General features: G+C 53.1%; 3 protein-coding genes across 3 annotated transcripts in view; 1 reads left to right on the forward strand and 2 right to left on the reverse strand.

Annotated features, from left to right (window-relative positions):
• Positions 1-1,169: 1,169 nt before the first annotated feature.
• On the forward strand, positions 1,170-5,904 carry CSUI_000951 (adp ribosylation factor). Its single transcript, XM_068061157.1, has 4 exons — positions 1,170-2,088; positions 3,761-3,919; positions 4,393-4,627; positions 4,840-5,904. Exons 1-4 carry the CDS (start codon positions 1,941-1,943, stop codon positions 4,847-4,849), a joined length of 552 nt encoding a protein of 183 aa, XP_067926865.1. The 5' UTR covers positions 1,170-1,940; the 3' UTR covers positions 4,850-5,904.
• A 2,559-nt stretch (positions 5,905-8,463) lies between these two features.
• Positions 8,464-14,990, reverse strand: CSUI_000952 (amp-binding enzyme; the record flags this gene model as incomplete). The annotated part of the gene is made up of 11 exons (XM_068061158.1): positions 14,230-14,990; positions 13,698-13,884; positions 13,255-13,402; positions 12,792-12,912; positions 12,418-12,479; positions 11,969-12,071; positions 11,615-11,670; positions 11,044-11,205; positions 10,304-10,637; positions 9,617-9,793; positions 8,464-9,048 (listed from the first exon to the last, which is right to left on the reverse strand). The coding sequence occupies exons 1-11, from the start codon at positions 14,296-14,298 to the stop codon at positions 8,464-8,466; spliced, it is 2,004 nt and encodes a 667-aa protein (XP_067926866.1). The 5' UTR covers positions 14,299-14,990.
• A 1,949-nt stretch (positions 14,991-16,939) lies between these two features.
• CSUI_000953 (3 5 -cyclic nucleotide phosphodiesterase domain-containing protein) overlaps positions 16,940-26,313 on the reverse strand; it is a 16,254-nt gene continuing 6,880 nt past the window's right edge. The window contains exons 3-11 of the mRNA XM_068061159.1: positions 25,687-25,791; positions 24,828-24,927; positions 22,908-23,966; positions 22,110-22,334; positions 21,293-21,556; positions 20,674-20,760; positions 19,991-20,149; positions 19,027-19,181; positions 16,940-18,215 (exon numbers count right to left, since the gene is read on the reverse strand). Of these exons, the coding sequence (XP_067926867.1) occupies positions 17,906-18,215; positions 19,027-19,181; positions 19,991-20,149; positions 20,674-20,760; positions 21,293-21,556; positions 22,110-22,334; positions 22,908-23,966; positions 24,828-24,927; positions 25,687-25,791 (2,464 nt within the window). The 3' untranslated portion in view covers positions 16,940-17,905. The remainder of the gene's footprint in view (positions 18,216-19,026; positions 19,182-19,990; positions 20,150-20,673; positions 20,761-21,292; positions 21,557-22,109; positions 22,335-22,907; positions 23,967-24,827; positions 24,928-25,686; positions 25,792-26,313) is intronic.

Consider the following 26,313-nt stretch of genomic DNA (forward strand, 5'->3'; position numbering starts at 1 on the left):
CCGTCCCACGTCGGCTGCGAGTGCGACCCTGCGCCGTCAGAAGAGGACTGGCATGTCTCCATCATTTCCAGCAATTTGTTTTGGCGTTGTCATTTGCACTAAGGATGATTAAAGCTTTTTTGTGACACGCAGTTTTCTGAAGCTAGGAATTCATGACCGCCCAACAATATATCGACGCCTGAGTGTCCCGAGCTTCACAACCCTGTTGCTGAGTAAGAGAATCGTACTTCTGACAAGCCAGTACAGATTGCACCGCGGCCGGCACACAAGTCCTCAGGTAGATTCAGCTTTTCTTTCGGTACGCGCATTCCGGCGGCAACTCGCCCCAATAGCTTCAGGCCCTCGTCGTTTCTCCATACTGTAGACACAGCACTACGGTCACGGAGCTGGCATCTATGCACCTGGCTGCCAGTGCATGGTCCACTATTCCCCAGGGCGGGCTAGCGAGCCCTTTTCTTTCGAACGTCCGACTTCGAGACCTCATCACTCCAAGTCACGCGACAGCGCCCGCACTGACTTCTGCGCCTATCCGACGGCTGATGCAATGCAAATGCCGGGCCAGCAAGCTGGCTACGTCGATGCCCGATGCCAGGCAACCTGTCCCAGATAATGGTTAGACCTGCTGTTGATTCGGCAGTGCTCACTGTCTGCCTCTCTCTTCCTGTGCATGTCGTCGGGACCTCAGCTACTTCGGCGGGCCAGCACTGTTCGGGGGGGTGCACGGTTGGACAATGAAGGCTGAGAGGGTGTGGCGACGCTAAGCCGGCAGCAGGTGCCGTACATTGAAAGATCCCACGAAAAGTGGATCTTCAACGCCTTAGGACTCAAGCGCGTTACGCTACCAGCGCGGGTTGCTAGGGTGTAGCGCGCCTCCAGCCTGTGTTCGAGTGGGAAGTCAATCACGGTGTCTTCCGTGTGTAGTGCTTACTGCAGTAGCCGTCAGACCCACAGATGTGTCCATGGAGCCGGGCTGTGCTCGCATCAGTCACGACAGCCTTGTCCAGTACGGGAAAATCTTCCTGGGAACCGTTCTTTGTGGGGCGCTAGTTCCCCGGGCAGCGAACCTCGAAGGGGTCCGGGCCTCTCGCCTGCGTCCGGGAATTCCATAGTGTCGTCGAGCAGCGGCACTTGGCCAGACCCATCAATCTCAACCCTCCTGGAGACAAAGGCCTCCTCCCCGACGAGAGATTCTGAAGCCGAGAAAACGAGACGACGAGAAACAGCTGAGAGACTCAGATGTTTCTCCTGTTTTTGTCTCGTGTCTGCTCGGCCTCTAACTGAGGATCTGCTCCGTCTGCGGGGGTCGCACGGCACTTCTGCAGGCGGCGGCGATGTCGCGCGCTCTGCGCAGCTGGAGTACGCCGAGAACGCATCGTCCCTTGCCACGTGGTGCTCTGTGATGCTGTTGCTGGGCGTGGGTGGAACAGTGCTGATGGTGGGTGATTGATGGCGTGGTACACGCGGGCAGGGTGATCTTGTACGCTGCTGTTCCGGTCTCTTTTTAAGCGCCTCTCGTTTTCTGTAGGTTCTGTCCTGTACACTTTGGCTCTCTTCTCTCGTGCCCGTGTACTGGTTTCTTCTCTGTCAGTAAGGGGAGGAACCCTTCTGGAGAATCCTTCCGCCCCGTCGCACTAAACTAGGGACCTGCCTTTCCCAGCCTCGCCTCCGTCCTCTTCTTACTACTCCTGAGCTTTTCGCGTGCGTGTCGCTGCTGCCGAAAACCCGCCTGACTTTCTAATCCACCGCGCTGTCTGTTAGCCTGGTTGTTTCAACTGGCACGCCGCTTCTTTTTGTCTCTTGCCTCTGCTCACCTACTCTTTTCCCGTGCGTGGACCGGCCGTCGTACGGGCATTCTTTGCCGCCTCGTTCCGGTGGGTTGCGAGTTTCTTCTCGCTGCCGCCTTTCGCCCTGTTTTGTCTTTCGCTGTTACTGTTCTCATCATGGGGATTACTGTGAGCCGGCTGTGGAGCCGACTCTTCGGCAAGCGCGAAATGCGCATTCTGATGGTCGGGCTTGACGCCGCCGGCAAAACTACAATTCTGTACAAACTCAAGCTTGGAGAAGTCGTCACCACGATCCCAACCATTGGTACGCGTTCTCTCCGTCCCGTCACGAAATATTCCGAGTCTGAGAAACGCCACAGTATTTTAAGTCGTCGGCTCTAGTTTCGATTCCCGTGGCAAGTAGTCATCACGGGGGTCGTCGTTCTGTCTTGCGTCAGCCCCTGGGCATGCTCCTGTGTGTACGTCCTTATTACTGCAGTTGCTTTTTGTCCCACGTTTAAGGAAGGGCAGTGTTGAAAGGTTTCTTGCCGACGCGCACTGTTGTGGTGGCCAAGACAGCCACGATAAAGGGTCGCGGAGTAGTCAAGCCCTGTGGGTGTCGCGCTGCCGACGCGGGATTCGTACAGTCGAGTAAAGCGCGTTGTGGTATGTAGTATACACGTTTCGGACGTAGCACGGACTTCCGCGCACTCGGGCTCCAAGTACTTTAAGGCAGAGCGCGCAATCGTGCGTCCGTTGTCAAGAACTTCGTGTTACCGGCAAGTTGCACGGGGGCTCCATCATCAACAACGATGGTTACGGGGTGTACTTCCAGGTTGGCTGGCTGGGAGCAGACGGTTTAGTTATAACCCCTGGGGGTGTACTTTGTGTTCTGTTCCCTGGGTTCTGCGGCCGTGCTAATTCACGACCGAGTTGGGGTCGTAAGAGCTGGGAGTTCTGTTGTCCGTTTACTGTGTGAATGTGGGGATCCAAGAATGGCCACTGCAGGAGTCAGTATGAGGTCTGAGGAGCATTCGGCCGTTGGAAGTTGACGCATTGTTGGGCCGACGAAGGATCGTGCGGGCACTGTATCATACTAATCTTCTTGCCTGGTTGTGACCGGGAAGTCTGAAGCGTAACGTAGCGCGTACCCACGTGGATTGCCAATGTTGTATCGAATGAGTTCCGTGTCTGGGGTTTTGTTCCCCTAAGAGACTGTAGTCGCAGAGTGTAATTCATTAGCTCTTATGTGTAAGGTGGGGTAAGCTAACAGGCTTGAAGCCGGCAGTTGGCAGGCTGTTTCAAACGGGGTTTCATCCTATTGTGGCTTTCGAGAGTTGTCTCGAACAAGAGAAAAGCAGAATTTTCATTGGCTCCAAGAGTGTTGTGAACGCCGTGCGGCTCAAGTGATATCCTGCGTTGTGGAGACGAAAGGAAGGCTTCACACACCGGATGTGGTTAAACTGACTGTACTTGTCTCACGTCGGGGCCAGTCATTTCCCCTGAAAAGCAGATATTAGAATTTCGGACAATCGGCTTTGCAGGCATCAAAAGCACAAGTGACTGCGGAGAAAAAGACAGGCCAGCATCTTCCCTGTCTGTGGGGACTGCTTTTCCTCCGTCGAGCTGATATCTCCGCTTGTTATTGGGAGTTCCACGTCAGAGAAACTTCAGTTTATCGAAGTGTCGTCTGTGAAGGGGGCTTGCTCACGTCTGTCTTCATGGGGCGCTGTCTGACTTCATCAGTCAGTGCTCTTTCACTAAGTTCAGGGGGCAAAAGCCGTACTGGACGGATCGACATTGTGAATGCGCGCTTACGGATAGGGAGAGCAAAGGGATGGGCGGGTATCCTGTATGTGCAGACGACAGATGTGACACCAATCCTGACTCCTGGTCACACTTGCTGGGATGGCAGGAGGGTTTTCCGGAGGGGCGAAGGGCCCTCGCTGCCGTGGAGTCATCGGTCTTCTTTTGTTGTGCTGTATTTGACGCTTCAGGCTTCAATGTTGAGACAGTTGAGTATAAGAACATCTCCTTCACTGTGTGGGATGTTGGTGGGCAAGATAAAATCCGTCCCTTGTGGCGTCACTACTTCTCTAATACCCATGGCCTGATCTTTGTCATCGATAGCAATGACAGAGACCGTATTGAAGACGGTAAGCGAAGACAACTGAAGTGTAGCAGCTGTCTCTGCCGGCAAAGCGCTGTGCGAATGTTGGAAGGGCTCAGCTTTATTATGGGGTTGTAGACCAGTTACAGCTCGGTTGCTTTTCGTGTGTCCGTCATAGAAGGCGTTACTTTCGTGCTTGTGTTTGCATCAACGGGTGGTGTGTGCGCTACTTCACCAGCGCGTTTCTTGTTACCAGCCGCACTTCCGTCAGAAATGAGAGTTGTTCACCGAGCTGCTGAGGAGCATCATGGCTTGCGAAAGCCGAACCATCTGAGTGTTGCTCTTCTCAGCTTTCCTGCCCCCCCGCCCTGCATGACGCTGTCTTTTGCAGTCCTGTCTCAATCCGTAGTTCTCAGCGTGACAAACGTGCGAGCGGAGTGGCGAGGAGGTGTGCTGCTGATGACTGCTATACACCGGTGTGCCGCGGAGAAGTGTGCTCTGTTGTGTCTCTCTGCTCAGCCCGGGAGGAGCTGCATAGAATGCTGAATGAGGACGAGCTCCGAGACGCGGTACTTTTGATTTTCGCTAACAAGCAGGACTTGCCAAATGCCATGACGGCAGCCGAAGTCACAGACAAGTTGCATCTGCACAGCATCAGACATCGCAACTGGTTCATCCAGTCGACGTGCGCGACAACGGGTGACGGCCTGTACGAGGGCCTCGACTGGCTGTCGAGGACACTAGCCCAGAAAAAGTACGTTCGCATGTGCTTCTGGACTAGTTTGGCCAACTGCAGACCAAAGCAGCGCCTAACTGAGAAACAGTATCATGGGTTGGACGCGGGAGGATCAGCGCGTTGGGTGTGCTCTCTCTAAAAACGGAGTATGTGACAAGCATACACACAGAGTGCGTAGTAACACCCGGACACGTGCTTTTTTCGTTTGGGTATGTGTTTCTTGTGTGCAGCATCGACTAGCGGTTCTCCTCGAGATTCCCTTTCTTTTGTTTGTGTTTTCAAGTGGCTCTCGGATCCCGACCCCTACCTGCGCAATGTGGTTTGCCGGTGCTTCTCTTTTCCCGGAGGTGTATACTCTCGAGCTCTCCTTCATTTGAACTCTACTTCGCCTTCTGAGCACTGCACTTGTTCTGTTCAGTGCGCTGGCAGACATGCATAGGCAGGAAATCTTGTTTCTCCAAGCTGATGGCACATTGGTATGGCGTAACTGCGGGCCAACAATAACTTGGAAAGAGAGGGGAGCTGCCTCGCGGCACGCTTAGCCCGGGCGGACGTACTCGTAGCAAGTACTCCGGCACTGGGAAACGGTTGATTTGACTGTGGCTCCCCATTGGAGCCTTGCGTGAGTGGACTACCATTAGCGTCATGGTCAGGATCAGAGCTGATTATCTGCCGTGCTGAGTAGTAGTTCGTAAAGTACCGCTCTCTTCCTTCGTAAGAAACAAGCTCATCGCCCCAAAGTGTTGCCGGTTGTTTCTAGTGTAGAAGTCGCATCTGTTCCAGTGGATGGCCAGTCTGCTAGTGTTGAGCTCGGCACGGTATCGGCCGGCAGAAGTATGCTACGTGTGTCGCCGCGTATCAACCTGTCTTGCACAACTCGGCCGACTGGGGCCGCCCCGGTTGACAACGCGGGTTGACTGTCGGAGAACGTCTGACGACCTGGGGGCGAAAGAAAAACAGTTCAGTATAGCAAAAAACGTTACCTGCTGCTTGCCGTCTGCTAAAACGAGCTGAGGTCCACGGGACAGAAACGGAAGGGGACTCACAGAGGTACGGGGGCAGAATGATCGCGCCTCTAGCTGACAGGTTGATTGCAGTTCGAGTTTTGAGTCAACGGTGAAACGGTTACGACTTCCCTCAGCAGTAGTTCCCCACCAGCAGTGGGAAAACCATAGAGGGCAGCTATCTGTGCGGCCGCGCAGTTCTCGTTAGCATGTCACACGATAATGCAAAAAGAGGGCGCCGAGTGAAGAGCTTACGTTCACGAGGCAACGTTGCGGTAGTGGTGGATGAAGTTACACTCAGCACGTAATTCGCAGAGACGGTAATTCACGCTCGCGCGATCTACCATACGTACTGCTGCTCCGTTTCTGGATGTGAAAAGCATTTCACATTTACGGTTGCGTGCCGACTACGTGCAGCACCCTGGGCCTTCCACCGAAGAAAAGCGACTAGGCAGAAATAGGGCAGGTAGCATATGTCGCAACGTGGCGGAACCTGTTGGAGCGGGTCCTCTTCTCAGGAGAGAAGGCGACTTAAACGCTGACACCTTCACGTCCCTTGGGACGGGACATACGAGATGGATCCCGTCGAACCGTTACCACCTCTGAAAATGGGTGCTTCAACTCGGCGAAAGCCATCCGATGAGGTCGTGATCGGAACCGAGGTCTCTCCGGACAGTAGCGGTGCCACGGGAAACGCTCTTCACGCCTGACATGCGTGGATAATACTGACGTCTTGGATAGTGTGAACGCTACCGCTGGAAGCCTGGAATATGTGTAGCTCCAGAACGGTGAGGGAGAATCACTGGCGCTCTGACAGTCACGGTCAGCATGCTGAAGAGAAGGAACGCTACTGCCTTTGCCCGCTGGTGTCGGTTTTTCGGAGTACGAATCCCATCGAGTTTACCAGAAATATTGAGTCAGAAGAAAGCTGTCACAGAGCATCGAAGGCTACCCTGCGGGGGAAGCCCCAAGCTTTCTCGAGGAGAGGGCGCTGGCTCCGCAAGACTTTTGTTCCGCAGGGTTTCGCACTCTGTTCGGGGGTGCGTCCAAAAGCGTGGACTGCCTGTGGTCCGAAGGGCCACCAGGGGAGCCCTCTGTAGCAGCCGAGGTGTCAGACTTCGTGCGGTGCCTCCGGCAGCGCGGGTACCACACACGCGAGCAACCTGTCTGCGGAGTCTCCCCCAATTCCGCTCAGGGTCACTCGTGAGGCAGGCACCTTGTATGCCTCGTGTTGCTTTGATGTGGGTTGAGTTCCATGTCGACGCCTGGGGCCACGCGTTGTCGCAATCTGACTCCAGGGAAAGGGAATTGCTCGGTGTCGTTAGCGACCGCCCGGGGAGGCACTGATACTTAAGCAGCGCGCATTTGCTTGTAAGCGACTCTGGACACGGGGAAGCCGGCAAGAGCCAGGCACAGCTATGGAGAGGCCGAAGGCTTGCTTTGGTGATGACGCCCGAAGCATTAGCAGGCTATCGAGCGACCTACTTCGGCGGACAGACAGATGTGCGTCCCTTACACATTCCATGATGGGACTCACCGTCCTGCCATTCTCTGCCCTAGCCGGTCACTAGAATTCTCGCGAGTCGTCATTGCCTGGCAGCTCCGTTCACCTCCGGAGCACGCTGCCGTATGTGGCGTGCGCACGTGTCACGACACACATTTTATCACGCGAGAGCGCATCGCGTCCCACTCGTGAAAAAGTGGTCGAGTGCTGGTGGCACCGGCTGCTAGGGATCCGTCAACAAGTCAGTCAGGTAGCTGTATCCGTCTTCTTTATGCGGACATCAGCGGACGCATGCGCACGCCACATACAGCAGCGTGCCTCGGAGGCGAACGGAGCTGCCTCAGAAGCCACGACGGAGAGACAGGGTCTTACGAGAGGGAATGCCCTGAGAAACTGGTAAGCTCGAGGCTCTCGCCGGGCAAAGGGGCCCGACGAGGGTGGGCTCTTACCCGTACGCGGTGAGTGGAGATCGCAGGACGAACCGCGAAAGGTACATGAGCGCCTGTGTGTGGTGCGGGAAGATGAGAGAGCGGGGGGAGTTTGGGGGAGTATGCGGCGGCCAAACCGCGGAACGAGTGCGAATCCACGTACCGAAGCCGAGGGCAGTGCAACAGAAGACCCAACCCAGTGCCAGCAGTGTGAATAAGAAAGTGTCGAAGCCACCAGAGCAACAGAGGGGGTCAGCAGAACCGCAGCCGAGCTGACGACGGAGCAGGAGCGGACGAAGTGAGAAGGCTGGTACCAGATCGAGGAGCGCCGAGGTTGTCAGCGCGCCAGTGGAAGAATTCGGCGGAGAGAAGTGCCCGAGGAAATCAACTGAAGCGGAAAATTGTCCCGAGAAGGTGGCGCTGGCAGACCCGAGACTGCCATCTTACGGAAATGGCTTCTCCGAATACAAAATCAACTCTCCTCTAAAGGCCGTCACACAAACAAGAGCCCATGCGGGTTTACCTCCAGCGCAACACTTCGAAGGCCGACGTGGGACTGCCTATCATCTGTCTGTATGCCTTCCGCGCAGCAACGGCAAGGGGCTGGTCGTATTGTCGGTCGGGTGCCACGATTTTAAGGCGACGGCCGCTGATGAAGGGACCAAGAACACAATACCACTTCTACATCCCTTTCCTCGGGATTCTGTCCCACTGTCACATATTTGGTGACTTGCGTTGTTCTCGAAGATACAGTAGCCACCCTTCAGTTTTCGTGCCTTCTTGCGCAGTAGTGTCCCTGTCCAAGGACGGCAGGCAGCGTCTGAGTGGCGGAGGAAACAAAGCCGGTCGGCTCATTTACACTCCAGAGAAGCTACTTCAGACGCGGCACCAGGTGGAGACTGGTGCAACCACAAAGACTCATCTCGTGTCTAAGTAGTCCATATACTCTTGTTTGAGAGATGAAACGTCCACGGCGCCTTTGAAGTTGCGAGCCAGCCGCGCCACCCGAACGAAATCAGGACGGCTCGCCTTCGGCAACGAAGCGTGCTGGCGAGACCGCGTGAGAAAGTTGTCACGGACGTCGGAGAGGAGAGCTGTCCAAGCTGGCGTACCATCCTGGCCTTCTTTCGGTGCGAGCTCTATCGTGACGCAGCAGCTGTCTTCGTGCTCGCTGGCGACCTTAAGTCCTACAGTTGCGACGGCGACCTGCGCTTCATCGACCTCAGGATAGCACTCGAGAAAACACTTCTTCACATCTTGGCTTATTTGGGCGCCCGAGTAGTTCGCTCCCCCCTTCATAACAATATCCGCTGTCCTGGTGACCCAGTAGTAGTCTCTTACGGTTCCTCGGGCTGTCTTGGTCTCGAGGAAAAAACAAACATCTCCAAACCCTAGATACCACTTGTCTTCAGAGAAAACATTCGCTGCCGCGTTGACATACCCTGACATGTGGTTTTGCCCTCTCGAAACTAGTAGGCCAGGTTCTCCTTCTTTGCACTCTTCCTATATACATCAGACAGCAGCTGGACGCTCGACGGCGAATCGAGAGAAGACCTCAACGGCAAACGCCGTAAATGGCCTATCTGCATGCTGAAGTGAAAGCACATCCGCGGGTGTGATATCGCACGATTGGACGGCAGCACCCCAGACGCAGAGCGGGCCGCCGCACTTCGGCGGGCTGACAAAACGCACGTGCAAGGCGTAGTGTATGGGCCCACACCGCGAGTGTGATAGTGTTTGATTGCTGTGTGCTGACCAGTCGCGACGGCCAGCGGCTTCCCTCTGTCCTTATTCAAAGTCGCCCGACAGGCACAAGAAAGTCAAACTGCTCCACGTGGGTTACACAGTTGATGTCCATGACATACTCGGACGGGCTTGGACAGCCAGACGCACCCGCCACAATCAGCCTAAACACGGCTGTCTCGACTCAGAACCGGAGACAAGGGCGCACCCTTATGGGTACTCAGACATTCCTGGTGCTTCACACCCCCCGAGACCCGAACAGATGCGACAAGGCAGCACAGCAAGCATCAGGATTACTGCAGACGTCCTGTCTTTTTCACCGGCTTACCATGTAAGATTCGCTATCACGGTCGACACTCCTAACCACCTTGGCTTCAGTCATGGGCATATGGGGCCTGCCAATGTAAAACCCTTCTTGCTTCACCCCCCGGTACTCATGGCGCCAGCCCTTCTCGAGTGCTTGTCGCATTTCCGTGTCCGTCAAGCCCAAAGGCGTGGCTAATACCTTCGAAACAGCGCACGAGACGAGCCAGTGCCGTCGTGAGGGTCTTCGAAACGCCGAGAATTCAAACAGAGGCACATACGAAGTGGGGGGGTGAAGAAACTCAGCCTCAGTTCCGCTGTTTTCACGGTGCCAGACGATACTTCTATCATACACCATTTCGAGTGGTAGCTGTTGGCGGCAGTCATTTTCAGTCCCGCTCGGCACTCCCGGTCAACGTAAGTGAAGATTTGCTCATGTTCGCCAACGTAGGAGTGCTGTTTTCACGATGTGTGCAACCAACGGGGTCAGCTGCTCGACTGCCGGGCCGCTGTGTGTACTGCTGACTCTTTTTGGCTCGCCATGTCGTGAGATACCAACGTCACCACAGTACGACCTGAGAAGGACCCCGCCCTGCAGACGTAACAGGCACTCCCCTGTACGCAGGAAATGCAACCGTCGACCGCAGTTGTGGCAACAGCGGATGCCCAGGTCAAGAGATCAGTGCTCCGTCCCTTCATCTGACCTGCTTACCTGGAGGCACGTTTCTGTCGACCCAAACCGGATGAGGGGAAGCTTTCCCAGCAGTTGATTAAGCGTACTGATTGTGGTTGGCCCGACCGGGGCGGATCCCATAAGCAGGATAACATTCTTCGAGCTGACAGAAGACTTCAGTCTTTCCAGAGTCAGTCCCTCGGGCAGGGTTCCGGAGGCGCTGAGATGCTGAAGAAAATCAACGTGCCGAGGGACTAAGGGCGCCACAACCCGCCTCGTAGTGAGTGACTGGTTTCCCTCGGACACCGGCTGAGAGGGAGCGGAGGCTTCCTCTGATACTTCAGCCAAAACTTTCCAGTACGATGTAGTATAGCTGGTCAAGGGCGGGCGGGCACGCAGAAAAGGAACCCGCGCAGCCTCTCGCATCCACCCTATGTCGGGCAGCACGCCTTTCGAGGGACGAAGTCGAGCTCCCAGCGATGTGCATGCTCAGGCTACCATCACAAATGAGCAGGGGCTTCAAACGATTACGCTAGAGGGCTACGCAGAAGCCTACGTGCTGGCTGAGTTAATCCAAGTTATTCCGCGAAGCGGAAGAAACACCGTGCCTGCACTTGGCAAAAGGAACCAGTCCCCTCTCTCATCCAGCCCCATGCTCCTGTGGATGCGAAAGAACTACAGGCCTTGCGAGCGACGCACACACCAACGGCTACCCTGGCTGCTCACTTCGAACGAAGTGCGCGCGGCTTTTTAGGCGGAATGGCCCACCGCTGACCTACCAAGAAATCAAGTGGATTCTTGCGTGAGGATAGCGGAACGCCAGTTCAAGCATAACGGAGGAGTTGATGTGGTGAAGGGGATTCACAATGAGAACAGTAAGAGCAGTCTTGTCGTTCAGCTCGAGGAGCGACTGGAAGGCGCGGCAAGAACTCCCCATATTCCTGCGGCCACCCGGGCAACGGACATCGTTAGCAAACGGTAAATGTCGTCGTATAAGCGTACACCGTCTACGTTCAAAAAAGCCCCGTTTACTTTTTTCTTTCTGCGCTGCCTTAATAAGACACAGCAGTGACCTTCTTTACTAACGTAGAGTGCAGGTACGTTGCGGTCTCCAGTCCATCACCTGGCAGCTGCGCCCCCAGCTCGCTGTAATTTTTCAGGGGCTACGCGTGCAGCCAGCCGGCCCGGATCCAATCTGGAGACCGAGCAGTGTGTAGTCGTCAACGTCAAAATAGCTCGAGGATTCCAGCTTCTGGTAGTCGCCTTCGACTTTTCCTGGACTGCGAGAGACGTCCCGTGACGTGTACATGCGACGAACTACTGAAGGCAAGGAAACTCGTGTTGTCTCACCTGTTGCTAAGCAGTACCCCCTTCGGCAATCCGGTCGTACCCGAGGTGTAGACGATCTATGGGGAGAAGGCACAAAAAAACCGAGTACGTGAGAGTCTCCCCGAGCAAAGTCCCGAAATTCTGGAGACCGGCTGCTCCACGCGATATTTCTATGTGGAAATGCTAGAACCGCTGAATGGCCCTTGCAAGCTCATCTTTTCACCCATGCTACTTTCAGGTCGGAGTTCGAAAGGCCCAACGTGTTTCTTGCACAAACTGTGGCAGTGTTCGCCACAGTCGTGGACAGGCACTGACTTGTTTTAGCTGCATCTTGGACTTTTCTCATAAAGCCAAGAGGTTCACACTCAAACTCACTAAGCGTCCATGCTCCTTTGTCGAGTCCTCTCCTGTGCTCTCGTTGACCGAAAGTCTCAGGTCACCCGCCGAAAGAAGCCGGCATCCCGCGGTGGCATCCGAACTGTAGCACGCACACGCGACCGAATTGTGATAGGTGACTCGTTAGGTGATACTTGATAGGCATGGTGTCCTACTGTCTCCAGTTGCCAAGTGTGAGTCTTGAACAGGGCTTTCACCACCCTGAAGGCCAGCAGGTCAGGGCGACTGGTCGTAAGATTTTGAGTCCCAAGTGTACGGCTACTCGTGGACGCCAGGTCGCCGTCTCAACAGCAAGGGCGAGACCCCTGCCAAGTGAGATTTCTGTGCCCCGTGCTATCACCCACAGGGAGTGTGTGCGACAGTGAGTCACCTGCGGCCAGCTTCCGCAGTGACATCACCTGCGAGACATTTCTAGTCTTCCCGCTTACGGATTCGTCTGAGGCTGAAAGATCTCATTGACGGAGCCGCAAAGAGAGCTCGCAGACACGACCTGCAAGTTGAGAGAAGCAAGCAACAGGACGCAGATCTCCTGGGACTGTGAGAGGCTGGAAACTCTTAGGGAAGCGAACGAGCCAAGGTGAAACTCGGTGGTAAGATGACGACCCTGCCACGGAAAGACCGGCTCCGGCGACCGGCTCGCGCACGCGGAAGTTCGTGATGGCACTCAAGTCCTCCACAGTTTTAACGTGGCCGTGCCTTCTCCTTTCACATGTGGCTCCAAGGTGAGCTCATCTGCCACACGTTTGTGGCCCCTCGCCAGCTAATTGATAGAAAGGGAGAATGCCGTGCACGAAGCTCTTACAAGAAAGCCGTTCGTGACAGCGGCATCGCGCAGCTTGTGTTGGACGTCTTGCGGGACCCCGTTGTCGACAATGACTGCTCTACAAGAGGCGCTCAGGATCTTGTAAAGAACTCGGTCGACCCTAGGAAAGACAAGGTCAACATTTCCAACAAGCACCACTATGGAAAGGCACGACCGCTGTGCCCGGGAGGTTTACACTTCATGGGCACAAGCTCAGATCCGGGAAAGTCAGGTGCTCGAGACTCGAGAACTTCCGGAGCTACCAACGTGATTCGCACCGCGGTCATCAGCTGAGAGTGTCGCCAGGTCGATTTGGCCCACTATTGATTTGTTCACTGGCCTACAAAGAGTACGGACTGCCGTCAATGCCCAATGCCGGTGTATCAAGTTAGGCCGTTGAAAGTGGCGTGAGAACTGAAGTCAGAATGGACCTCTTCACCTTGGCATGCACAGTTCAACCTACGGATCTGCTGTCCAGTTGATCGTGACGGGAATATAGCCGGAGAAACCCGATGCCAAACGTAAAATCACGTCTTCTAGCCGATTCGCAGTCATGTAATGGGCGATGCGCACACCTACGACAGCAGGAGAGCCAAGACCGGTAAGTGCCTCTTGATGAGAGTCCTGCTGCTTCTTTTGTTCTTTTTCTTCTCCGTGCTACCCTCTTGACAGCTGTCTCCGGTAAATGAGTTTCAGGGTGAGTGACAGCTCGACAGAGCCGGCGCAGCACGCGGATATGAAAGTACGACGTTCTGTCAACAGCCTTTCGCACTAAGCGAGGTGTTGGCTGAGAATTGACGCCAGGACGCCCTTCGCTCGAGGTTGACTAGTGACTATTAGCGAGCCGCGACAGGAAAACGGCACGACCGGATGTGTGACAATGTCTCGTACATGCGGACGTCTCACCCTGGAGAACGTCTGCCTCGGTGTGATTTTGTTCAGCCTGTTGCCCATCGGTGTGCCCGCCTCTCCCTGATTGAGCGTTCAGCGGACAACCCTCTGTGACCAGCAGCTGCTGCAGACGCGTGGCTGCCGCCCGGGCTAGCATGGACAGCTGGGACCGGGAGAGCCACGGAGAAGAAACGAGCCCATTCTGAGAAAAGGCGACCAGACACCAGCAGTCAGAGCAGGGCATCCACCATCGGCAACCGACACCACACCGGTGCTTGAAGCTTGCTCGGTTCCGCCCCAGAAAGCCGTGAGTCAGACTGATTTCTCGCGACGATCTACAGACTGCAATTCACCAACGAAACTGACAAAGGCGCTTGGCAACAACGGACGCCAGTCCACCGGCGAAGAAAAGACACCAAGGACTAGTACTTGGTCCGGAACGAGGGTCTCAAGAGCCACGGAGTACAGCAGAAGAGACAACAAGCGAGCAAAACGGCGTAAGGCTTTTATCTCCGGACGAAGCGCTGACAAACAGCTCCTACCGTACTTCTTCCTTCTTCCAGTATTTCAGGAATGCACTGTCGGAGTCTTTCCCCTTGATCTGGTAGTTCTCCATGCTGGCAAGCAGGCAAATACGAGGCAAGTTGTCTTGATTTAAGTAGGTTCAGCGCGCCCAAGTAGCGCAGGACCAGGATAAAGTGTGCCGGCACCCGGCTGATTCCTAGTGAGCTAAAGGAGATTAGCAAGCCCAGCCGCGCGCACAGCGGGGGGAGATGCCAACAATACCCTGAGAAGGATGATCTTTGGGCTGTGTGGTCCGCCAAGACAGGGCCTGGGCACTGGAAACGGACACAGCAGCCCAGAGACGGAAACAACTTTCTTGACGGGGCGTAGTATGGGAGAAGAATTATTCGCTTGGTCCGACAGAACGTCAAGGTTGAGCTCACGGCACGCACTACAGTTCGAGAACAAGACTCGTCCTCTGCTAGCGGACGCAGCCAAACTTCACATGAAGGAGGGAAAACACTGTTTATGGTGATGCCCTTTTTGATCTTTTTTTGGCGCTTCCAGAGGGCGGGCCGTCACATGCATTGCCAGCGACAGTCAATTCATTCTTAGTGAGATCTTGTATGGGAGAAACGAGGCGGGGCCTGGAGCGGTCACCGGGAGCCCGAAGCCGACAAGACTGTATGACTGTATCGTGCCTTCTCTGTACACACACCTCGTAGTGTGCGCCACACAGGCGGTCGATGCCGCCGACACGAACCCAGCGGCAACAAAGTTTACAGCAAGAGGACTGACTATCTTGATCAGGTGCACGTCCACAATGAACGGCCGGACAAGCGCCTGGAAAGGCCTTGGATGTTCGCCTGCTGACAAATGGCGGAAGTGGTGTCTTGTTAACGGAGGGGGGGGGGGCGAAGTCGATACCAAATACCACTTCCCTTACAGCTTAATCTTTTAAGCGCTCCGCTCCCTAGTCCACACACGCACCCCTGTACGTGGCTCTCGGCGCTATCAGCTGGTGCTATCGGCTGATCGTCGCCCCCTGCGTGTCGTCGCACTGAGATGACTGACCCTAGTGTTTTATAGAGAAGAAGCTACATTCATAACTGCTGCGCAGCGAGCGACGCGGCCGTGGTTCTCAGGTGGTGGCCCGGTTTTCTTACAGGCGGCCCGCGAGGAGGGACTTGAGCTCGCGCTCCCCCAGGGCGCGGGTTTTCATGATCCCCGAGGCGTTGTCGATACCAGCGCACCGCCATCAACTGTGTTCTCTTACACCCGCGCCCGCCTCCTTAAGTGCTGTAGGACAGCCGTCGCAGTGGGCGCTTTAGAGCTCATTAACGAGGAGAGGAGTGCTTGATTGGACTTTGCTGGGTGGCTCCAGTGGAACAGGCCACGTACACTTTCTCCGGGCCGGAGTTCTCGCTCGGTAGTTGCGGCAGTTCTTTTCTTTGCGCGCGCGCGTAGGCAGCCGCGGTGCTAACACAATACGCACAGCCGCGGGCTGCAAGGGCTGCGCGTACGCTGGGCTGGCTGGCGCAGGCGGACTGTCCTCAGCCCAAACTGGAACTGCCTGACTCCCTTCAAACCTTTGAACCAGTCCGGAGCGTTGGTGGACGCGAGGACAGTCTCTGCCGTTCAGGAACCGGCCTAGTCTCGGAGAAGCTGAGAACTTCGTCCGAAGGCAGGGCCCCTTACACTCTACTATTGTCTCCTGTGGCAAGAACCGGTTCCGGCCTCTGCCCATCAACACATCTTTTTAGTCCGAAGGCGAGCCTTCAATTTGTCAGCGTGCGTCGGCTTTACCTCTTCACACATCTTGTTCGTGAGCAACTCAGCAAGGCCAAGGTTCTGTGCGTATTGCTGGTCCCTCGGCGTTCAGCCATGGAGCTGTCTTCGAGAGACAAGTTACCTCTATTTTTGCGACGATGGTTCTGTCTCAGTTACTGAGTGGATTGCTGGATCACGACATAGCACTGCCGGTCTGCGCAAAACACCTGAGTGATTTTTCCCAATCGAAGTTCCGTCGGATCGGTTGATGTCGCGAAACTGGCCCGACAGAAGTGCAAAAACTGCTCTTAGTCTGCGCCCATGTACTGGAAAAGCAGGGTGTGCTGCACAGAAAAATAGACGACTCCTACTGACATTCTAAGACGCCTCCTGGCAAAAGGTACTCATCCCAAGTTCCTGACTCCCTGTAGGAGTCAGGGCCAGCGTAGGAACACGCTGGCCGAGTGCGGCCCACATTTGTTAAACAGTGGTGTCTACGAACAAACGTTGACAAATGGCAAGAACTGAGCTGTGAACTTGTCTGCACTGTGCAATCAAGCCCAAATCTCTCTACCGCAACCGCGATCAAGCGCTTTCTAAGGCAGTTCGAGAACTGCATCTGTACTTTGTGTACATATAGTCCAAGACAAACACACCATCTCCCTCTGTCCCTCTCACGAGAGAATAGCCTGTCCTGCCTAAACTTGAAGTGTGAGATTATGTACGGTGAGAAGAGGTAACATATACAAATACACACCCGCTACTCGTGCCGCCCATCGTCCAAAAGCGAAGTGCTTGTGTCTCGCTGTTCGGTTGTCCGGTACCAGAAGAGTATCCAACTCCTGAGACCTACATATAGTGCATAATCTTTCCCAACAAGGTAAAGAAGCTACACCAAGCTCTCATACCAAATTGATTTGAACCACTGGAACATGGCCAAAACCGACAGGTTGAGGACGAGAAAAAAACCTGCATAATCGAAAGCGTGTGAAAAACAGGCACATTTCGTATGTGTCTAGGACCGTCGACTCTTCTCAGCACCAAGCCGGCGTTCGGTCCCTAGGTGTGAACATAGCCTCGGTGACCCAATGGCAAGCAACCATTTGCGCGTACTCTCACAAAACTCGGACGTCCTTTATTTCTGGCAATTTCTTGGAAGATGAAAACATTTCCCCAACAAGAGAAATGAGTCCCCCCACCACTGCCCGTTTGATTTTGAATCTGCTTTGGCTTAGTTCGCAGATACGGGATCAGCGCGCTCTTGAAAGAGAAGCTTCGGCATGGAAACTGAAGAAAAACAACAAGCTGCTCCTCGACAAGAACGCCCCCTCCTGGCACAGATTGAAATATAGTATAAAGATACGTTCTTCAACACGATCTATCGACCCTGCTCTGACAGAGAGCGGCGTAGATCTAATCTATACTCGCGTGTCAACTTCACCTGCGAGCTGATCTTTGCAGCCGGCGTTCAAAACAAACAGCCTTGAGAAAGACAACCGTATACGAGACGAGGAGCAAAATCAGTGTATTTTTCCTCCAGATACTTGTTCGCAGGAGAGAAACGAACACACCGTGCCTTCTTCCCGGTGAGACCCCCTATAATGAGGACGATCAAATCCCAAAAAAACCAGGAAAGAACGCCACGATCAGCCACTGACATAAGAGCTGTCTTAGTTTTCTTCAACCTCCTCTCTTATAGAGAGCGCTGCGGGAACGCTGAAACGCGTTGCAGGCCCCACGCACAAGTAAATAAACCAAAGATCTTGACATTTTACGACTGGTAGATCTGGTCCCACACCCCCTTCCTTGAAAACTCAAGTGCGGATTCTACCCACAAGCGGATTCTACCCACAACCGGACACTAAACACGCCCCACCTGAGTTCTTTTACCGCGGAGTCACGAGAGAAAGATCAAATCTATGACAGATTGGCTAGTTGACCACGAGGCGTCATGTTTCACTACGCCTTGTCGCACTTTGTTGACTGCCGCGACGAGCTCGTGTCAGCTGTGTACGCGAAACCAGAGCCGTCAGATCAACCGTGGTAAGAGTGCCATGACTATAACTGGAGAGAATTTCCGCCGCTTTGCTACCCGGGCGAGGAACTGAACTCCCTGAGCCGTCGACTAGATGTAGAAAAGACTGAGACTTCACCTCCGCAGCAGCAACCGCCTGGCCTAACAGAGGAATAGGCGTGGTCGACGACGACAGAGACTCCCAATTAGAAGCATTCGACCGAAGCAGAGTGAGACACTCACGCCTGTGGGACAAGGAAAGGATAACTCACAGCGACAATGGCAGGAAAGGTAAAGTCCAAGAGAGAAAGAAAGGACGAGGGGGCGCCACAAAGGAAAAAATCCCATACCCCGATTGCATTTTGGAAGCGGTGGTACTGTTGGCCTCCCAGAATGACTCATATCGCAAGCTACGGCATATTACAGACGCACAAACAATCCGTCTTCTCACTAATCAAGGCGCCGCCCATGAAGAGACATTCGATAATACCATTCCTGATTGCCATGTAAAGAAGCAGCACGAATCCCGTAACACTCCATCTCCTCTCACTAATCAAAGGGCTCCCTCATGCACTAGCTACTTCACTTTATTCATACTTGAGACTCGAAAGAACTAGCGAGCCGTAATCACACACCAACATTCTTCATTGACGCCTCCTCGCGCAAACCGCTAACTGTCGGCGATGTGAACGAACTTCACATGGCGTGCAACAAGAAACAAAAAAGCACCTGGAAATACCGACAGCACTCAACCACCTCACAGCAAGTGCCCTGGACGACCTAGGAACAGCACTCCTTATTAGTTTCCATAAACAACACTCCAGGCGTAATGCTCTGACTATCGGAGACGCTTCACTAACCACTCTAGATTGCTGAAGTCACTTCGATTTACAGTCGTCGACGAACGTCTACTTCGTACTGGAAGTATTTACCCTGCAACCTATCTTCAGAGGGTTCTCCTATTGATAGAAGTCCGCCACGCGGAGGCACTTCAGCGCGAACTGCCGATACGAGAAGCTAAAGCGGAAGTCATGCATTAAAATGGACGTCACTTACTCCACATTGCCCGTCTGGTCGACAGCGACGAGTTCCTCAAAGAGCGGAATGGCGACAAAATTCATGAACCCGAACTGTGACTTGGCGACTTCACCATGTTTCTCCCGGTCACACAACGGCGATATAGGCAAACGACGAGCAAGTTCTTCGTCTCCCTGAAGTCCAACAGCATCCGAGAGTTTCAATGACGATAGCGTGTTAAGACGTCTAAATGACAGCGTAAACGGAGAGAGAACCAATCATGTTGTTTTCGAAGCATGAAACGCGTACACTGTACCCTCGCCGTCAAACAATGATCACACCTCTTGCTGATGCGTCACTAACCCCCTGACTCCGCTCGACGAAGTTTCAGGTCGGCATACACGACAGAACAAACGGGTTCCATTCACCCCTAGAAATACCCTCTCCCGCGGGAAACACCCGCAGATCCGTACACAAGAAGGGAGGGGAACAAAAGGTAGGGAGTTCCACAGAAGAAAACTCGCCACCGTATCGCTTCTTTAAAACGCCATTTCTCTCTCTTTATAGAGTCACGAGAAAAAAAGCATAACTGCCGACTGTGCATGATGAAATACCTAGGGAGGCTGGGATGGTGGGTGTCTTAGCCGCACAGAGAGTTGAACGTGCTCAAGTCTGTCTGCGCGGGAAAAGCCGGTCACTGAACTCCGTTGTATACACATCGACACGACTAGCCCTCCTGAAGCGTGTGGATGGCGACGGGGACACCCCCACGACGAGCATACATTCGTGATCCAAGTTCCCGGGGGTGAGGAAAGGAAAAGACCATAATACCAAACTCCCCTCTCCTCCATGACGACGCTGAGCGTCATATTAACGCCTCTGTCTACTGCACAAGGTGGGCGCAATCGAACGAGGAATTTGTCACGGATTCCAAGAAGTGTTCTCTTTACACGGAGACAAAGAACACTGGGATGTCTGCAGTCATCTGAAGTGATAAGTATACCTGATCATAGAATTCCACAGAAAGCCGCTGACACCACTGGAAATGCTGACTCCAGTCGACACCGCAGTGAGAAATATCAGCACATTTCATGATCATCTTGATCACGAACCAGAAGTCCTCATCCGCAGCCATGTCGAAATCTAGTGCGTTTCTCCGGACCTGAAGATTATGACACAAAGCATAACAATGCGATCACCAGAATGAGCGACCCTTCGCTGTCTGCACGGCACCTTTGCCTACCCCCCTCACGGATGAGTAGACAAGAAAACAGAAACAGGCTCTGGTTGACTGATCGGAGCGGACAGATGAGGATTTATTTACAGACACACACACGACCGGGTCACTCAAAGCCGCACTCCTCCGACTCCTACATCTTCAGCGTTTTCTTTCTTTCAGCTGCTTTGCTCGACATACGAGAGCCATGCTACAGACGTCAACTAAAATAACCGCAGGGAAAACACAACTTGTTCTTGTGTGCTGACTACGCGTTCGAGCTAGGACCTCAACCGATGCACAACTATTTATTGATCTATCTATGTATCTCGTACAGTCCATCCACAGATCCTGCCGACTACCTATAGATCGACATGTATGTGCCTAGTACCACAGCGTCGAAATTCCTGACAAAAAAGGAATCCTGCCTGAGACAGCTTTCTATGTGATGACCGAGCGTCCGTCCTTACACGAAAGCGTGAAACCGTTTCAAAGTGATTTTTCATGTCCGTTGCAAGAATGAGGTCGATGATCAGAGATCGCACGACGTGATACTCCTGCAAACGCACCGCAACAACAGAGCAGCGGTAAGATAACGACTGCCTGTCCCAATGCCTCTCTCTTCGTGTAATGCGCACACAAACACGACTGATAATAGTCGAGGTACGTTAGGTTCGTCCAGTTCAACGCACCCGGCTCCGTGTCCAAGCGTACAAAAAAAAATCATAAAGATATAGGGCAGATACGATCAAAAGAAAGACTGTATAGTCGGCGAATGAAGACTAGATCATTCTCTTTCTCCAGTGAACAGCGGGGCCATGTACACGCACACTGGGGATACTCCATTTACGTATATGAACACATATCTATGTTCGGGTACCGCCCCGATGTCCTCATCTGGACTGTATGTATCCTGTGTAGCCGACCTCCCCAGCAACATAGCGAACCCGAACTTTACAAGAACAGCTCCCCCCATGTACACAAACACTGAAGAAGCCGACTGTCATGTAAATCCATAGACAGATACTATATATATATATACACGACAGTGTAACAACAGAACCTGTTTGACTTCTTCGCTCTCCCTACCTTGGTCCGGAGAGCCATGAAGATATCACAGTCAGGAAGTTCGAGGGTCTTGAACGTCAGACACGAGTGGTAGTTTTCCAAGACGCTTTTATCATTGTAAAGAACAGCGACAGGATCTAAAGCATTGATGAACAGCGCGTTGTTCCTTCCGGGATGGCCAATGTCATGACAGAGACCCGCGACAACCATCAAGGCCCGATCTCGACTATCCATGGAAGCATTCAATCCCAAGAGCTCCGTCAGGGCTACCATCTTCTGTGCGACCTGAGAATAACGAAACAGAGAGGGCTGCCGCCTATAGCTGAAGGAAGATGCAACACGATATGACACTTTGCTTACCCTGGTCGCATCATACTCCGAGACAGTTCGTTTGTAAGTCGAAAGAGCTTGCAAATCAAGAAGAAAGATACCGCCACACCCGATAAGACAGATATGCATTGACATGTTCGATCATTTTAGAATCGACGCGTGAAGACGAGGCGTTGTACGACGCTTGACCGGCTAGCCACAAGACAAGAGACATGTAGAGGTATAGATAGATGCACAACTACTACCTTCCACCCCACCGCCAGTATATGGAGATACAACCAAAGGGATAAGACAGAAGAATTGCAGAATCCACGACTCTACGGCTAAGCACCGCGGCTTCGCTCACTGACCAGAGAAGGGGTGCCCCTGACGATAAGCAGCAACGTCTGCATAATCACATCTCGAGTAGAAACATCACACACAGGTATACACGTGGCAGCGAAGAGCGGCGTGAACGACGATACAGGAAATGTATGTGACTGTAAATAGATGGAATGCGGAAACGCACCATAAGCCCATGTATGCAGTTATGATAAGGAACCGGATTATATTGGACCTCGACAGCCTTGAGGAATCTCAAAACAACGTCGCTCCCAGGAAGATAAAGATCGTCACATGTCCGTTCTAGTAAGGCGAAACCGACGTCGACAAGGGGAGAGGGAGATAGGCTTGCATGTCGTAAGCAATCGAAACCCCATTCCTGTACTTCCCTCTCGTATACCACGAAGTTGCTCTGAAATGACAATGACAGAAGAAGGCATCCAGACAGACGCATAACAGGGAATCTTGCGATGTCCCACGACTCTAAGCTCTCACGTGTCACCACAAGTACAGGCGGAACAACGGATGTAGATCATTTCCTCATGTCAACACGCGCCTACACATAAGTGGACACGCAGAGACACCCTAGGAAGACCAGGCATCGCTACTGACACCAGAAGACTGACCACAGCACAATACTCACGCACACATAGGGGTGAGGCCACTCAAACGCCTTGAATTGAAGCGTGAGAAGGACTGCCAGAATGCCGAAGACTGTCACGGGTTCCGCAATCCCACCACATTACCAATCGATTTCATACTGTTATACGGAGGAGTCTTCTATACATACATACGTCTATTCACCCATGTGAACAGACCTTGTCGGAGAGAGTCGCCAGCACGCTTCCACAGAAAGGAAAGATCTCTATCAACACCCAGAAAGACCCCGACATTTGAGATAGAAAGAAACGCATTCTTTCCCGGCGTTTTTCCCACCTACACGTCTTGTGACCCTCCATTCGTATAGCAGAACACCAATGCCTACCGCTCGCAGTTCCGGTGCTTTCGGGGGATAATGTATGATTTCCGCCAACGCTTCAAAACGCCGGTAGACCTGAGGGTCGAAGATTCCTCGCAAATTCTCACCCCCCGGTCCTACTCCTGCTCCTGGATGCCCGAATATACCCTTTCGGCCTGCATGCTGCTGAAAACCGGGTCCCCGTGATGCGGGTGTTCCGTCTCTCCGTGCTGTAAGCTTGTCCCTCACTCTACCCACACTGGCTCTACGGGCAACGGAAGGTTTATCACGTCCTCCTTTGCTCTCTGGTTCAGAAGTGAAGGCTGGTAATGCTGCGCGTGCGCCTGCGGGACGTGTGCCGCCTTGAACCGTCGTTTTGACTCCATTTTCGCCACCTACCGGAGAAATAGGTTCTTCCCCCCTATCTTCTTCCACTCCTTCAGTTGGTGGGGTATTGCAGGTACCTGGTAGCTGTGGGGCAGGAGACACTCCCGCCGCTGTCGGATAATAAGGCTGGGAGATTCCCCCTGAAGCGACGCCGGATGAGGAAGCTGCTGGGGGGGTATTCGTGATGCCGTCTGTACTTAAATAGCTCCCGAAAGGTGTAACCACGACAGAGCTGTCGAAATAAGCGTTAATAGGAGGGACCCCCTCGCCAGCGTCGCCTTGTTGCTGACAACACACCCCACTAGCTGACGGATGGCTATTCCAGCAGATGTCATCGAAACCCCGTGTATAAGCCGCTGTTGTTACCCGAGTCCAATCTGCAGGGGAAGAGTTATGGTCATTCAAGAAAGCTTGAACAATATCACGATGTGAATCAGAGTCAAGGTCGCCAAATTGGACTGTGTACAGATTCGAGGTGTTTGTAAGAATCGAGAGACACTTGCTGAGGGTTTGTGTACACTCATGGACGATATTTCGATGCTCGGGTCGAAGATCTGTTGCCTCGCTCTCCAATGTTTGATTCAGGTCCACGCATTGTTTCACCATGTCTACGAGCTGCTCCACCGCGGTTGACACCTTCACGTTTTCCCGCTGTCGCTTCAGGTCCGACTCGAGCCGATCAACACGCTTCCGAGTGGTCTACACAAACGTGCCCAAGCAAAACACACAACAACACCACACCCCCAGCCCCCTCGTCATATTTCTGTGCGGAACACCACTGCCGAACCACAACAATCGCACACACTTCGAGGAAGATGAAACAGATATATAGACCGTCATACAAACACGCATCTCTGGACTTGTATACACACAGCCGCTGCATACGGACTGCTGTCTGTTGCTCTACAATAACTCAAGCCATTCTACTAGAGCCTCTTAGGTATGTCCTGAAAAAGAACACTGAAAAGAGCCAAGAACTTCACCGTGAAATCGCAGAGATATCATAAGGAATGCCAGTGAACTGGACGTACGCACAACTGATTAGACAGATAAACCCCAGGCACGTTACACACAGATGTTACAGCCCATAAATACAGATTATAGATGTTTGTAGACGTGCACAAAACAGATATTTCCATAGGTGACAACACACAAGCCGAGATACACACGGTCCACTCAGCGAATCAAATGTTGTAGAACGCAATCGCAACTACACTATAGGGCGGACGCGAAGTGTTCGGTAAAACAACACGCGAATAGAAAACGGAGAGGAGATAGTCAAGAACTTCCAGAATGACAGCCGGAATCTTTGGATGGATCTTCGCACGAACACTTCATCGCGCCAGTCATTAGCGTCCTAGAACCACAGGAAGCATGGACTGATGTCTCCCGCATGCAAAGGCAAGCATCCAACAAGAACATATATAGCCCCTACTACTACGATTCTGCTTACACGGCGGAATACATACGAAAATGATATACATGCCTCCTGGGGCTGGTGAGAGTCGCAAGCATACTCCTACTAACGTAAACAGAGATCTTTTCTTTCGCCTGACGTACCAGCCAATTGTAGAAGGTCTGACGCTGCTGCAACTCCGTAGCATGCCGTCCAATGAAAAGGAAGATCGTCAACATGAGGTACGTCGCCACTCGAAGAGCCCTGCAGAAACAACAACAGTGGACACTCGATCGATGGAAGGGACGAAAACGCCGTATTTACAAGAGCAAAATGTGCAAACCAGGAGTCCCCTTCTTCAGATTGCGGACAGCCAACTACATCCCAGCTAAGTCCCGTACACGACAACAGCAACCTCACCGCCTCCGGTTTGTAGAGAAGATATACCATAGCTTCTCTCTACCTACATCTGCATGAGACAAGCTCCTGAAGTGACGTCTCCTCACCGAACACTGTGGCTCACTACTCTACGCATTTGTACTACTATTTCGAGTGTGTCAGCGCCTACGTACTACATCGCCCAACCGCAGATACCCTTCCCTCACAAGACCTGCTGCTATGAAGAGAAGATATTTGAGCCTACCTAGGGATACACATAACCATATGCTTAAGATGTGAGAATCACTACCAGCTGACACAGGCCAGAAGACGTATAGAGAACCTACTTTAGCCCCTCATCAGAAGGGGAACTTACAGCACTCCCATGGAACGCCACCTCCTACACTATTTTTGGTTATGTATCATCTACTGACAGACGCGAACTCATCTCATATCAAGCCAGAGAAAGTATGCGCGGACATATCGCACTTATATAAGCAGAGAAACCGACCACGACACGCGGGGGGTGACGACCGACGCTAGCCAACAGAGTCAACTGCATGAATGTGTATGCCTCTCCACGACCACCCAACGGTGTGCATTCATCCATTGCTTGTGGCGTTGATCTTTAGGTGTCCTCCTTACACAAAGGGGACAGGGACGAAATCCGGATTGATGGCGCCTCGTATGATGACCGACGAAGAACTTAAAAGGAAAAACATCACGTGCACCTGCCATGTTCGGCGCGTCCTTCAAACAGGTCACACATCACAAACAGTCGAAACTGGAGCTCAGCCACGGGGGCAAACAAGAATGTAGGTTCATGCAGATCGCTTGATCGTGCTGTGGAGAGACGCGGAGAGATAGAGAACAAGAAGGACAGAAGCGAGAAAGAGAAAACGATTGAAGAAGAAACTTGTATAGGCACTTCCTGTCTCTGTGGAACGCCAACCACTGCGATACACACCAACATACAGAAGACACGATGTCTTCCCCCTTCCCCGCGGAAGACCTCCTTAAGCCCCGCACACAGGGTGTTCCGCTATAGCCAACGACGCCTCGTATGCAGAACGACACCACCAGGGAGGCAAATGACTGAACGACCACACGAGCATTTGCATCTCCTCTGATAAAAGGCAAGAGGACGAAAGAAGAGAAACCGTTGAGCTATCTGAAAAGCCACCCGAAAAGCAGCAGAGCAAGACAAAGAACTCCGCGCAGACCCCCTCTACATCCTCCACGACACAGGGGTTTACCACGACACGGCAGCTA

This window comes from Cystoisospora suis, assembly GCF_002600585.1.
Source record: "Cystoisospora suis strain Wien I chromosome Unknown contig_375, whole genome shotgun sequence".
NCBI lineage: Eukaryota > Apicomplexa > Conoidasida > Eucoccidiorida > Sarcocystidae > Cystoisospora > Cystoisospora suis.